This window comes from Furipterus horrens, unplaced genomic scaffold (assembly GCF_987537825.1).
Source record: "Furipterus horrens unplaced genomic scaffold, mFurHor1.1.pri manual_scaffold_1, whole genome shotgun sequence".
Taxonomy (NCBI): Eukaryota; Metazoa; Chordata; class Mammalia; order Chiroptera; family Furipteridae; genus Furipterus; species Furipterus horrens.
This window is the reverse complement of record NW_028327171.1, coordinates 202,475,867-202,491,489: the sequence shown is the minus strand read 5'-3', so window position 1 is coordinate 202,491,489 and position 15,623 is coordinate 202,475,867. Positions and strand designations below refer to the sequence as shown.

The 15,623-nt window shown below is 43.0% G+C and overlaps 1 protein-coding gene across 1 annotated transcript; it reads right to left on the bottom strand.

Moving 5' to 3' along the window:
- Nucleotides 1–12,579: 12,579 nt before the first annotated feature.
- RPL37A (ribosomal protein L37a) lies at nt 12,580–15,087 on the bottom strand. Its single transcript, XM_090268822.1, has 4 exons — nt 15,007–15,087; nt 14,492–14,620; nt 13,908–13,990; nt 12,580–12,702 (listed from the first exon to the last, which is right to left on the bottom strand). Exons 1-4 carry the CDS (start codon nt 15,007–15,009, stop codon nt 12,639–12,641), a joined length of 279 nt encoding a protein of 92 aa, XP_090124948.1. The 5' UTR covers nt 15,010–15,087; the 3' UTR covers nt 12,580–12,638.
- Nucleotides 15,088–15,623: the final 536 nt, after the last annotated feature.

The following is a 15,623-nucleotide window of genomic DNA, read 5'->3' as shown; positions in this document are numbered from 1 at the left end:
GGCACCTACCTCCACAGCATTGGCTGAAGATCACATGAGACACTCTGAATTCTTTGTAATTTCTATACCAACAGAGAAATGTCATTATTCTTCATTCACAAATCATTTTACCCTTAATTGGCTGTGGCACAAAGTGAGTACCAGATTCTATCACTGAATTGTTTTATTGAAAAAGATAAAAAGGCAACACAATTTAAAAACAAACAAACAAAAAAAAACACTTGTTAGCATAAGAGAGTAAGCATGGAGAGATGGTCCTGAACTGAAGTCAACAGCAGCCTGGACAAAGAAATGCCAAGTTCTCTAACCTTTGCCCCCACTTCAAAGGGCACTGGCCGTTCACTCACAGGCAACACAAATATTTTTTACTCTAATGTACTTCTTTGTTCAATACACTCATATCCCCTGGGTCCTTTCCACTTTTATCAATAGTACCACTGCCTTTTAAGCAACAGCCCCCTAATTTTGAGTGTATCAAAATTATGATAGGCATTTGTCTAAAATGCCCGTTTCTGGGTTCCACACCTAGAGACTCTGGGTTGGGTCCCATAAATCTGCACCTGTGGGTGACTGCAGGCCCATTCTTTCAGAACCTCTGCTTCAGGTTAGTTGAGTCCCAAAGGGCACAGATGTGTCATTTAACTGCCTGATATATAGCCAATGCTCAGTACTCAGAAAAGTTGCATGCTAATAAATAAGAAGTAATAGAAAGTCAAAACATTTCCGTCTTAAAGAACGTACATTTTGTCCTCAATTCATTTCACAACATCAACCAATTGCATAATTTCCACTCCTCCTTAAGAATGAAATTCCAGCAACATCAACTTTCCCATATGAACCTTTTGGACACTGACAGGCTAGATTACATGACCCTCCATTGTGCCTCCACAACTCCCAGACCAAACCAGTGCTTAGTTTATACTATTCTATTCGTTGACTTTACCACTAGGCTTCTCCCACTAGTAGGAAGCTTGCCACATTCCCTGAGGACAAGGGCTGTGTTCCCTTTTCTTTCCTCTATTAAGACCAGTGATCAGCTCTAAATCAGCAGCGGTTGATGGAGTGAACCACTAAGGGATGGGAAGTCCACCCTTTAGGATAAGAGAGGGCAGCGAAGCCTCTGTGATGTGCTAGTACAAGGACCCTCTCATCCTATGGTAGGCCACATGACTGTGTGCGCTTGTTTCTCAAGGAATGGGGACCTTGATCTTGTCCATGGTTTGGGGGTCTGAGAAATTATTTCAAGGAGTGCTGTGGAAGGGTCTCTGTTTTTCATACCAATTTTGACATTTTAGGGCAGGTGTTTCAATTCGCTCATGTCAGAGGATTAGTCACACTAAGATTATCTTTGTTTACATAGCAGATCATCATAAATTGTATCATTTTCACCAATATCTGGTTACTTCCTATAAAGGGATTGTGCTTACCCACAGTTAAACTCCCATATGGCCGTGTGGCTCACTTTGGTCAAGAAGTGTGGGCAGAAGTGATCAGTCACTTTCAGGTGGATGCTGTAGAAGAGGTTTGTGTTTTGAATGTCTCAGCAGAAGGGTGACAATGACAGGGGCAGAGCCCCAAGCTGACCCACAGTGAGCCTGGTAAATGTGGACAAGGAGTGAACGCTTTTGCTGTGAGCCCTGGCATTTGAGAGTTGTTGCGGCAACATAACCTGTCCTTCCCTGACTCATGTCCAGACGCCTGCATGTCCTGTTTTTTAAATCAGTGAAAATGTTCACACACAACCAGGCTGGTTTTGTGATTTTAAGAAAATATATTTCTTAAAAATACCTCTGTGGGCCTTAGTTTCCATGCTTTTAAAGCGATGGAAAGAATGATGATATAATACCAATATCAAATGTTAATTGAATGCTTGTTATGTGTCAGGCTGAGCACTTTAGAGAAAGTATCTCATTTTAGTTTTACAACACTTTATCAAGTGGGTATATTTTTATCCTCATTTTAGAGACAAGGGAACAGAGGTCTGGAGAGGAATCAAGATACTAAGAATAATCAAAGATGGGATGCAAATGGTCTGACACCGGAGACTAGTCTCTTGACCTCTGTGCTCCAGCTGTGGGGGTCATCTCAAAGATCCTGTCCTCCTGGGCCCACTAAGACTCTGACATCGCCATGTGGTAACAGCTACCCCAGCTCTTCAATTCTAAAACCAAGACCTATTTTCACCACTGCGCCACGGTTAGGTGGCTGAGGAAATCATCTGTGCTGGCTTCTGAACGTCCTGGAGGAAGGCACTGGAGAATTGGGGTGCATGCCCCTGTCTACGCAGGAGGACATGCCTCCCCTGGGTTTAGGTTGCTCTAGCTACTTCCCTCTACAAAGTCGCTGTCTTGCTGAGTGAGAAATGTGCCGCCAAAGCAGAAAGTCTTCCTGCTCTTGCCAGATTTTTATATATGGAAGAAAATCACTTAGAGGAGAAGTGGCGTCCCGGGAGGGGGGCCTCTCTTGGGGGAGGCCAGGCTGAGGGGGTGTGGCCTCATGTATAGCTCTGGCTTCAGGCTTGCAGCCCCAGGTCCTAGGGAATTTTGATCATTTTATTCTACTAATCTTCACAACAGGCACTCCTCAGCCCCTAAGAGCATAGGAATGTTCCCAAGAATGAAAGACTTGCCCTTTTCACAGAATGGCATTGGCAGAGACACACAGAGACTCTTCATATTTTGTGCCCAGTTAGAGAGACCATGCAATGAAGGGGTCCCTCCTGCATCCATCTTCCTTCTGTTAGGCAGAAACCAAGGCTTTTTCGAAAGGACATTTTCATTCCGTTCGGTCCTATCTCTTAACGACTTTGCTCTCGAGAATGAAAAAAGCTTGAGTCCAACTGACCTAAAAAGGCATGGGTTCCTTCAGAGGAACAGGAATGTCAGACAAAGGGTCTCTGGAGTTTCTCAGCCCCTGGGCAGTAAGGCATCTCTCATCCCCAAACCTGTACCAAACACAGCCCTGAACTTCTCCAAGGCTGGTTGCAGATTTGATTCTCGGTTGTCATGGAAAAAGCCCTGAATTAGGATTTGGCTCTGCAGCCATCCAGTTGTAGGACTGTGGGTGAGTTATGTCACTTCTCTCGATCTGCACCTCCGTCTCTTTAAAATGACGGATTGGATGAGACAACCTGTAAGTATACGCCCCGCAGTATGATTATGGGGTGCCACGAGGCCTGTGGTTCTGGGGACAACTTGGCATAACTGTCTTGCCTGATGGCGAGCAAAAATCGCATCATTGGTTCACCTCTTCCCATCCACTCCCTCCTCCCTGTTACTGGAAGGGTGACTTCTCTAAACTTCTGTCACTCTACCTACCTGCCACCAAGTGTCATCAGCCACTCTGTTTTGATTCTCAGCAGCTCTGGCAAAAGGATGGCTGCATTGCTGCTGCGGGGAGTCTGAGAATTTCACTCAACTGTCTTCTCCTCATCTTCCGTTAGTAGAGCTCGTGGAGATCGCCATCCCCGTTTTGGCATCTCTTAAAGGAGGAGCGTTGAAGCACAAAGGGGACAAGACTGGGACTTTCTAGGGTCCAAAGCACTATGATATGAGTAGCCCCTGTGTTTGTCTACAAGACAGCATTCCACCAATAGTCAATGATCAATGATATCAACAGGTCAGCTCCCAGCTCAGGCTCCTTTGACAAAAAGAACCCCAGGTGCCCTTCATCCAGATTCTCTTCACTGTGTCTTCCTTTAGGTCACTGAGTTCTTACTCCCTTCCCAGAGTCCTGCAGCACTGCCTACCCCTCACCCCAGCTGATCTTGGCCCTGACTCACTGGTGCTGACTCAACAAAGGAAAGCAGACCCTCAGGCAGCCAAACGGTGGACCCGGGCCAGAGCCTGCAGGAGTGGACGGGAGGGCAGGCAGAGGCGGGAACCCATCAATCAATCTGTCACCAGGTCTTTGCTGAGCCCCCCAAGGACTTGGTCTCATGCCGAGCTGCACAGTGGGGTCCCAGAAGGGGAGAAGATAGTAGTCTTATTTTGTAGCAGCTAAAGATGTGAAGTTAGAGCTCTTTGGTTTGGGGGGGTCCCCCCAAATGTGCTAAGCCAGCATCATTCACAGAAGGGAGTTTGAGTGCTGCCACCAACGGCTGCCGCAGTGTAGTTTCGGGAAGGTGGGAAGGGGGCGGCCAGAGTAGGATTTTGAAGCTGTATTTGCAAGCTTTTGAATGGAAAATTAAGATAATGTCAGTTGTTTATAAGAAACAAAGAGGCAAATTGAAATTACGGGGAGATTTTAAAGCTCAAATCCACACCCTTGGTACTGCCATTGCCACCAGCGCTGATGTTTCCTTCTGGCTTGCTTGGTGTGGGCACCTCCTTTGAGTTAAAGCATTGTTTTTCAAATGCCCCTGCTGAAATGAACCAACAATGCTTTTTAAAACCCCATTCGTGCCCAGGTTTGCACGTGCAGAGGAGGAACACAGGCCCATAAAAGATTCAGGCTGCCCTTTAAAATCCCAGAGCCCTAAGGACTGGAATCCTGAATGAACTACTTACCAGTTGTGTGACTAAACTGGGGCTGCTATTCAATTCCTCAGAGGCGTGGTTCTCTCCCCTGGTGAAGAGGAGCCACGCAGCAACCGCACACGGCCGTGTAAGAAGAGGCACAGTTGCTGGCGCGTCCTAGGCACTTCTTTTTTTTTAACAATTTTTTTTTTAATTGATTTTTATTCTTTTTTAGAGAGAGAGGTTGATTCTTGTATGTGCCCTGACTGGGGATTGAACCTGCAGCCTAGGTGTATCAGAATGATGCTCTAAACAACTCAGCTACCCAGCCAGGGCCCTAGGCACTTCATTCGGGGAATGATATCCTCACTATCAAGATGAGTAAAGATGAGAATGGGGAGGGAGATAAGCTCATGGTCAGGGAGCACCAGGGAAAATGCCTTTCCCATTCTTCTGAGTCCAGACCTGATGAGCAAAACTACCAAGGGCTCCCTCTGCCGTCCGTCCCCTGCACTCATCTTCCTGTATGAAATGTGACATGCCCAGATCCCTTAGTCTGAGTGGGCACTGCCCCAGTCAAATCAGCTGGGCCCTGCTAGTACTTGTTAACATCACCCCTTGAAAACCTTGTTTCCTTTCCTTGTTGCTTTTCCCCTAATTTTTGGCCTTTGTCTCCTGCCTAGGTCGGCACTCCCATCACCAAACTTTCACAATATTCCCCTCCAGAGAACCTGTCTCTTTACCTGTAAAAAGAGAATAACATTCTCTGAAGTTCAAGCCAGTAAATGACAGAACTGAAGCTTGATAGTATGATTTTTGCCTCCAAAGCTCATCCTTTTCCCACATTATCCCTCTCTGAAGCGTGTGACCATAGATGTAACATTTAACTTCTTTAAAATGGGGGGAGGGAAGAATCATATTAATCCCATATGTCTGGTATGTGAAGGTGAGACCCTGCAAGAGGAACAGAGAATTGGCATAGAAAGAGCACAGTCAACACCAGCTATGACCTTAAAGCATGGGAAGTTCAGCATGGTGGGTTCTTCAGAGGAAACAGGACGTGACCATAGATATGCTGGAAAGGTAAGCAGGAGCAAAGGAAAGAAGGGCCTTGTAAAATATGATCCCAGGTACCCAGTGCAAGCCGGGCATGAGGATTAAATGAATTCATACAGGCCAAGCCCTTAGAACACAGCCAGGCTCACAGCAGGGTGAGTTAGGTTTCCTAATAAAAAACTCCCAACTGCAAATCAGGACTTAGAAACTAAAGCAGGGAAAGTTATGAGCAGAACAGCCTTAAATTGATGAGTTCAAGAATAGTTGCTCGGGAAGGAAAAAAGATGAGGGAAAAAGAACATCAGGGAAGAGGGAAGAGAAGACCCTTATGTCACCCCTCTAATATTGGCCTTAGAATAGAAACGGACTGCAACACACACACACACACACACACACACACACACACACCCAGAGAGGCCCTCTACTTTCAGCTCCCTTCCAAGTTCCACTGCACACCCACTGGCTCCACCCAGTGGCAGCACCATTAGGGCATCTCCCTGCATTAGTGTAGCCCTTTGACCCATTTCGGGGGAGCCTTGCTGTCACTTAGCTTTCCTCACTGGTTCATGTCTTCATTGCTCTAGTTACTCAATTACAAAGCCCAGTGTTTCAGTGGTGTATTTAATACTTTCCTTCTGTACTGATCTTTTTAAAAAGAAAAAAATTCCTGAAGATTCTGAAAATGTTGTCAGAGACCTGTAAACCTAATTTGAGAAGTGTTTGACAAATAAAATCTTATTCAATTAAATATAGTTTAACAACGCATTATCACTGCAGAAGTGTTTTGTTTTTACAACTGGTAAAAATAATTTTTATTATTGTCAAAATGAAAATAGTAAATTCAAATTTTCTCTTCAAACTAGTAGACCCTCAAAAATACGCCCAAGCTAATCTGAAGTACTTATTAGTAGGTGGTCCCAAAGTCCTATAATTAACTCCCTCTGGCCTCCCTTTTTCTTTACCTTAGTCTGCTTGATCACATTATGACATTATGGAAACTTACGAATAACTTGGTACTTACTAAACTGTAATTTTACACGAGCTCTTAACCATCTTGCCCTCAAGATGACTCTGTCAAACCTTACCCTTGTCAGGCTGTGTTCCTTTCTCCTAGTTACACTGTATCACCCCCTAGTGTTGTATATGATGCTTGCAGTCAGCACATGCTGACCGATCTCTGCTTTGTTGAAGCAATAGCAAGCACCTTCCTGATTTACAGATGAGATTCCCAAAGAACATATGTAAATCCATTGGGTTCCATGCCAAAGTGCACTACGTAAACCTTCAAAAACATCTAGAGAACTAGTGACTATACTGGGACATCCTATGAAGGTTGTTTTCCAAAGTCAAAACACAAAATCAATAGTGACTATAGTGATATGAACAATGATTATTCTGTTTTCCTGTTGACCATTTTAGGGATGTATCCATGTTTAATGTCAATCTGGGAAACAAAAGTGTGGAAGGTCAGTAAGAGAACAAACCATAGACAAAGAATGTGGCTGTAGTTCAGCTTGAAAGGTTAATCTAAAAAAAATGATCAGCATTACTGTATCTTGAGCTGCTAAAACACTTCTTGGTCCTTTGAGTTTTGCTTCATAGAAATATCAATTATTTAAAACTTAACAAATTTATGTTTTCCAGCTTACCATTCCAGCTTGCTGAGTCTTCTTGGCTACCTGCATTGACTATGTAGAATTTATCAGTTCTTCTTTATTTTCTCTAACCAGTGTTTCTGTAAGTTCTTCAATTTGCTCCTCAAGAACATCTTCAGAGCCATCAATCACTACCTACTGATCTAGTGTTTCATATCTTCGTCAATGGTTCAGAAATGCTGGAAATTCATGTACATATTTTTTAAATTTTACAACATAAATATCTCTAGCAATGCTCTTTTGCCTTAAAATCCACTAGGTCAAATGGTACTACAGCTCTTGTTCTGTGGATTAGTATTTGCAGGTTGTATGTTTTCTCATCCTTTTAAACATTCCTGTATCTTTGTTTTTAATGTGTCTGTATCCTCGTATTTTATTATTTATATCTGATTTCTTACTCTTTAGGTATGTCTTTCTTTAATCTTTATATTTTGTGTATGTAATCTAATTGGACTACCTTTACATTTTAATCAAAGCATCTATTTATGTGTAATGTTATAACTGATACTTATATCCATATGTGTATACATGTATGTTTCATCTACCATGTTACTATGCACTATTTATTTGTCCTACTAGTTCTTTCCCCATCCCCTCTGATCCAGTGCTTTTCAATTCTATTTCCATTCTATTTATTTGTTGATACATTATTTTTCTTTTAATGATTACCAGAGATTACAATATATATTTGATTAGTAATTTTACCTCTTCCTGAACAATGCAAGAACTTTGGAACATTTTAACACTATATACCCTCTTTATTGACATACTGTGGCAAAAGTAGGCTTACAGTTCCAATACAAATCAATATACAGTAAATAACAATACAAGAATAAACTTCTGCATACTCACAACTGTAAACCTATTTTTACCTACCCCGTATTATGCTCTTGATATAATACATTTTCATATTATCCCCAAATTTATTATTGCTATCATTTATACGGTCTATATTCATTTGCATGTACTTACACATTCCCCTTTTTTGTTGACTTTCCTTCCTTCCTGCATCTTCATGTCTCCTTCTTTGGTTATCTACTTTCTGTTCAATGGTGAATGGATGTTGATAAATGATTTTTTTTTGGTTTGAAATTGTTTTTATTTTACCTTCATATTTTAAGAATATCATTGCTAAGCCCTGACCGGTGTGGTTTGGTTGGTTGGGCATCCTCCCACAAAGCGAAAAGTCACCAGTTCAATTATCGGTCAGGGCATGTGCCTGGGTTGTGGGTTTGGTTCTCAGTTGGGGCACATGCAGGAGGCAAGCAGCAGATGCTTTTCTCTCACATCAGTATTTCTCTCCCTTTCTTTCTCTCTCTCTCCCTCTCTATAAAAAGAAACAAATAAAATCTTTTTAAAAAAAGGTCGCAGAATGTCGTCAAGGTGTACAATTTGAAAAACTTTGAAGATATAAACCTGTTGTTAAGAAGTTGTCTTAGTGCTGCTTTTATCCTCCTCGCTGCTTTTAAGATATTCCTTTTGTCTTTGGTGTTACTGTGATACTCTTAGGTGTGATTTTCTTTGTATTTATTGTACCTAAGGCTTACAATGAATCTGTGGCCTGGTATTTTTTTATTGGTTTTGGAAAATTTTGAGTCATTATCATAACCCCTCCTCTCTTTCCTCCTGGAGAGAGAACTCATCATTTTATCTCCTGTCTCTTACACTTGCTCATTCCTTTCCATTGGTTTTTGTGCTTCTGGATTTTTTTTTTTTTTTTTTTTACTTATCTTTTCAGTCACCGATTCTCTCTTAATCTGTATCTAAGCGAGAACCAGGGCAACTTCAGGTCATTTTAGAGGTGGAAATCCATGGTCCTTAAGGTACTTCCATTAAGACTCAATTGCAACTAGTTGCCTCTGTGTGTAACTGCCCACAAGTTCCTAGAAGAAACAATGTTTAACCAGTTACAGCAATTTGTGTCATGAGACCATCCATTTGTGGCCAAGGGAAAGGATTATGTTATTGGTAACCCCACTATAACCAAATGGAATGAAGGAAATAAGTTGCTCAAAGGAAGAGATTTTGGGGAGACAAAAATGCCTTATTACAGAACATAAGGAAGAGGAATAACATGACATACGTTAGGAAATAACATATCATTTTCACTCTAGAAATTTCAAAGCCAGTTATTCACTCAAATGGGATAATTATGGGAAGTTGAAAAGGGACTGAGATCAACAGTGTGGTCAAGCTAAGGAAAAGCAACAATGGATGAAGTCCTCTAGGACTAGTACCATCAGGAAGAAGCCATTACTACCTAGGCCTGCAGGATAATGGGAGGGAGTAGTTACTAAATCTCAGAATAGCTACAAAACAGGAAAGAGCCTAACAGACAGAACAGCCTACCTGAAGCAACTCTGCAAGAAGTAGGGGAAATATCACAACTCCACTTTCTTCTATCTGCCAAGACTTCTGCTGGTGTCTTCCCATTACTGAATCTAACCAGAAGCCAGAGAACAAGCTAGAGCCCATTCAGGGCAGGGAAATCTCCTGGAGTACAGAGCTGAGTGGTAAAGGTGATACGTCTGGAGACATCCTTCTTTGTTGATTCAGTGGCATAAGGAGCCCAAACTGATGAGATCTCTCTCAAGGTTTCAATTTAAACAGAACCAAAGTAGTGTTCCCTGGAAGAAAGATTGCTTCCTTTGGCACTAAGACCTCCAAACTCACCAAACTCAAGGTCACGAGCAAGGGAAGCAAAAATGTCTTCAAAGAGTCAACTGGCCTAATTCTGAGTGGTGTGAGTCCCACTTCCTTTTCTGAGTTTCTTGACCCATGCATCCTGGCTCTGAGGGAGAAGACAGCAAGGAGGAGAAAGCACCAGGTACTGACAGGTTTAAGGCATATACTGTATCATGTAGGATAGTACTTAACCTCATAGTGAATTAACATCTCCCAGCCTTTAGCAAATCAGTAAATCTACCAAGCTAGCTATCTCTTGATGATGCAGCATGTGGTAAGGATACTATAGGCAAGGAAGACAAATCCACACCCATAATATAATACGTGCCTATTCCTAAGAGGACAAACTGCTGTCCTTTGCATGATGGAAGGCATTTAATGTAATCTCTTGGATAAATGGTACTTGCAAGACATGGTGTCATATTAGAGCTCAGCACTGGCTTCTCCTGTTGCAGTTTGCCACTCTGCAGAGGCAGTAGCCAGGTCATCCTTGGTTAAGGGGAGGTCTATCTTTTTAATCTCATACACAGGTTCGATCTCCACTATCATGATTGTTTTGCTCAAGGCCTATTGCAGTGGATGAGATAACCCAGATGGATTATCTTATCTGGTTAGGGAGAGCAATATCGGTAGTGTATGCTTTCTGGTAGACATTTACATAGCATATAAATATCAACTCTGTACTCATCCTAAGAATTCTATCCACTTATTCCTGCAACATCCTTGTCACAATCTTTGATTCTTGTTCTTCCCAATTCTTTGACCAGCTGGCTAACCCATTAACCACTGTCCACAAATCAGTAAAAATAAATAAATCGATACTTCAAACCATCTGTCTTCTATTATGCAGTGGGTTATTACCCTATACTCTGCCCACTGGGATTCCCTTTCACTATTGTCTTTCAGGGATACCTCTGCCCACTTTCAGCTGATGCCTGTAGAGCAAGCAGATCTATCCATAAAGTACTTTCTCCTCTCCCATTAGCTGACATAGGGAACTCCCCAATGAGGCCAACTGAATGAAAGGAAGAAATTGAGGCAGTAGGATATGCCTGCACATACTCAATCCGGTTATGTCCTTAGCGTAATAAATCAGTACGTCCTTCTGTGAGATAATAACATGATCAAGATCCTTCAGTTAATTAGATTTAGAATCAAAGGCTCAGAAAACCCCTGTGAAGTGGGTGAGGTTGTTTTTACAAGAGCAAAATGAAGATGGGTATCTTTAGTTTTATGAAATAGATTAATAAGGAACATACATGGACTATAAGCCAGAAACCTCATTTTCAGCCATACCTCCACTAGCTGCCTCTTGCAACCTTGAGAAAACCATTTCCTTAGCCACAAAAAATTTACTTCAATAGCCTTTTAACTAGTCTTTCACCCACTCCTCTTCAATTATTTTTTTTTTTAAAGTTAAAATATAGTGTTCAGGATTATCAGCTCTGGAGCCAAGAATACATGGGTTCAAAACCCAGCTCTATCATTTACAAGTTGTATAACTTTCTCATGTGTGAATGGAATATTATCTACACCTCATTAGTTTGTGGAATTAAATGACACTCAGTGCTTAAATACACAGGCTCAAATGTTAAATGAGTGTTCACAAAATTCTAATGGTTCTGTTGTTTACAGAATTACATTCAAGTTCCTAAGCAGTTACACACAAGCTTGCAAGTAAGACTCCAAATTAGTAATCTTGGCTCCCATTGCATACCCCATTCTTCTATAGAAGACATTGTTCAAGTAATTTATGCAGAGGTTAAGCAACTTAACCTAGACCGCACATCTACCTACCCACCCAAGGCTTATTCAAATTCCTATGCTGATGTAGAATCCCAACCTTTCACCTGGGCATTCCTGAAGACCTGTGTCAAACATTTCCACAATCCTGACTTGTCTATTCCGGTCCTATTCTTCCTAATAGTACTTAATAATGTTCCACAGCACAAAGTTAGCACTATTTTATTACAAAATTGAGATCCACACACATTCACTCATCGTTTAAGCCTACAGTGTGCAGAAAATTATACTAGGTATTGGGGGTACAACAGTGAACAAAACTGTCAGGGGCAACAATAATCTAAATTTAAATACTGACCTATAGTTACTGTTGCTACTGATCACATAAAGAGCTCGGCAGAGGGCGTTACTTGGAGAGTCCGAGCCAGAGCCAGTGCAGAATTTAAGGAATAAATCTGTGCATAGGCCTTACAGAGAATTTACCAGATGGACTGAATAAAGGTGATGAAGAAAGGTTATTCATAATCTCAACTATTCACAACCTATAAGGAACTGTTTTTTTTTTTTTGTTTTGTTTTGTTGTTGTTTTCAGTGTGACCATCATCCTGGGAATCCTTGTGTGCGTTCTGAAAAACGGAGAATGATATATTTGCAAAAGTTGTTCTGAAATTCTAATTGTTTCAGTTTTCTGAAGATGATGATACAATAGTCAGACAGTTATGTCCATCCTACCTTTAGAAACATTAAGATATTAACTGTGACCTAAAAGCAAGTCTGCACAATCTGAACGAATGTATCTCAAAGTTGAACGGGTAAAGACATAAAAAGCTAAGACATACCTAACCTGTGAGGCTTATATTCCATATGTTATATTATTAGACTACTAAAAATTAGAAGGATTTTCATTTATGTCTTTTTTTGAGAAAGCAAAATACAGTGTGAATCAGAACGTCTACTTAATAAAATTAACAAACCAAAGTAACTTTGTTACATAAATTAACCCATTTATTATAGGCTAGCAATGTTTCAAATTGTGGAGCTTCTACTGGTCTTTCAATTCCTTCAGTCTTCTGATGGCCGACTTGACTGTGACAGCAGAAGTGGTGCTGGAAAGAGAAACAAATTTGGTTCCAACATAATTAACTACATCAACATGTGAAATGGCTAATGAGTAGATGGGCCTCCATTACAATCTGAATGATGGCGGATGGCATCCTTTGTGAGTTATGTCTTCAGGCTCTTGCAGAATGAGAGGCAAACTCATGTATCTGACTTCTCAGACAACGGAGCATAAAAAAATTAACATGGAAGAATGGCTGGAAGAGACTGCCCTAAACTCATTAAAAGGGAATGAACAGAATGCCAGAAAAAACTAATAGATTATAAAATGGTACAATAAATAAGAAGTACCAAGAAAACAATGTCTAAGGTGGTAGAATAGACTAAAGTACATTCTGAAAAGACAGCTATTAAAACGACTAAAAACTTTTACTACAAGATTTAGGAAGTGTACCTGAAAAACACATCCCCGCCCCTCCCCATATCATGGGTATCTGAATGCTAATTCATTTTACTATCACAACCAAGAGAACACCCTACTCCCCACTTTCCCTTCTGCCCTAAAACCCCGCAGGTGCTTATACGTATATCCACTATAACTATTTCAACATTTCCCTATTTTACAGTGTTTCAGTTTTAAACTTAAAAATTCAATTCTTCAACCACACCAGCCAAATCACATTATATAGAGGGGACTAGTATCATAGACAGCACAAGCCGAGACACTGGCCAGAGGAAAACACCTCAGCCTCCAGGGTCAGCAATGAAGTCCAAATTAGACCCCTTCGGAGTCACCAAAGAATCCCAACGTCCAGAAATGAATCACCCTTTTAAGAGGCCACACAATCAACAACCAGCACAGAGTTGATCTCAACTGGATCACCTGGCCCTTGTCGGGATCACAAAGGCCCAGCCACTGCTGTTGAGTGAGTGGTGAAGAGTTCCCATAGTTATTAAGCTCAGCGACCCCCGAACTTCTGTAGCAACAGCTTGCAGGTGCGGGTGAGACTTACCTGCTACCGAGCGTGTACAGTATCACAATGCTCACGACGAGGACCCAAAGGACTTGAAATTCTAACGTGAATCAAGACTTAATTTTCTATTTCGGTGGTTTTCTTTCTATTCTTTGAATAACTCAAAAGTCCGAGGGTGGGGGGCGGGGGAAGCAGTCTTACTTTCTCAGCCCACCCAGTGTTAAGCCTGGGCCTCGACTGGGCCACAGCCTCCCCAACACCACGAAGAAACCACTCACTTGTAGGTCCAGGCACCCCCAGCGACCGTTTTCATGCAGGAGCCGCAGTGCCAGATGCCCACAGCGCGCCTCTTCATCTTGGTCTGCAAAAGACAACCCATTTCCCCCATGAATCAAACGCGCCCAGGGGTCTGCTTACACCAGAAAACAAAAGCTGGCGTATTTAGGGAGGCTGTGTGTTTCTGACACCCGTAAGTTCTCTCATGCAGAATTTGCACTCATCACGGCGTTATTGCCAAAGACAGGGAAGGCCCCACACCCACCCCAAAGAACCAAGGCAAGGGCTGCTGTAAGCAAGTACAGGAGACGTCCGAGTGTGAAGGGAAAACCTCCAGCAGCTCCAGCAGCCAGAACCGACAGAATCATTCCCACGGTGCAGATCTGAATTAGGCTAGGACTCTTAACTGTGCACCCTCCAGTTCCCAAGTGGTGTTAGTCACGGAAAATACGTTTTATCAAGTATAAAGTATGCAGCGACACTCCATCCCCGTGGACCCGATCGTCTGTAGTTTGCGAAGTTCAAGAGCGGCCTCGCCAGGAACGGAACCTGCGCTCCCTCCGCCCCCACCAGAGCCCGTGCTTACCTTGCCACAAAAGGAGCACGTGTACTTGGCGTGCTGGCTGATCTCAATCTTCTTCACCATCTTCCTGAGGGAGGCGCCATAACGGGTGCCGTACTTGCCGACGATACCGACCTTCTTGGTGCGTTTAGCCTGGGAAAGATCAGCGATATCAGGAGCCAGGAACAGAGAGCTTGCCCTACTCCCTCAAGTCCCTCCGTAGCCACTCCTCCACCCACCCACCCAGCCAGCCCCTGCCTGCGACCTGGCTGCCCCCACTGCATCCCGGTGCAACCAGGGCCCAGAGCGAGCCCGGTGCTCCGAAGGCTCCCTCTGAACCCCGCCCGATGGGCCGAGCGCCGAGCAGTCGCTCCACTCCGCCCCTCCGCTGAGGTCTGCGTCCAAGAGGAGCGGCGAGGGCATGGAGGCCGAGGGCACAGGACAGGACTGGCGGGCAAAGGTGGGTTAGGGCAAAGAAACCAAGAGATGCACAGATGCAGATGGATAGGCACCTAGGCCTCAGCGAGAACTACACTCACCATTTCGTCGCTTAGGAGGTCGCAACCCAAGAGGAAGCGGCGTACTGCGCAGGCGCGATTTCAGACAGAAGAACGGAAGTGGTGCGTGTGAGGCCCATCTAGGATCTGAGCTCTATGTTCCGGAGGTTTCCTGGAACCTGCGGCCGGCAGGGGAGTGTGATTCCAGGCTTTCGGTGATTGACAAACTGTAGCAACAAACTATAGAGTGGAAGCGCCTTCACACATCCACGTATCTTACGTGTCACAGGTCCTGCAGTGCTGGTACCGTTTCTTCTCATTTTATGGACAAGAAAAGATTCAAGCTTTAAGAGCTCTTGGCTTACAGAAGGGCCTGAATCTTTTGACTCCAAATTGCATTTTTTTCTACATCACGTCTTTTAAAAGCGGCAGGCCCCGTGCAGGGGGGCCGGCACAGTGGTGACGAAAAACCAAGGCTCCACTCAAACGCATCATATTAATGTAAGATGTTAATAGTACATCAAAATAACAAACACACATACACACCCAACCCTGGCTGGTGCGGCTCAGTAGAGGGCACATGCAGGCCAGATCCCCAGTTGGGGGTGTGCAAGAGGCAATCACACATTAATGTTTCTCTCCCTCTCTTGAAAAGAAAA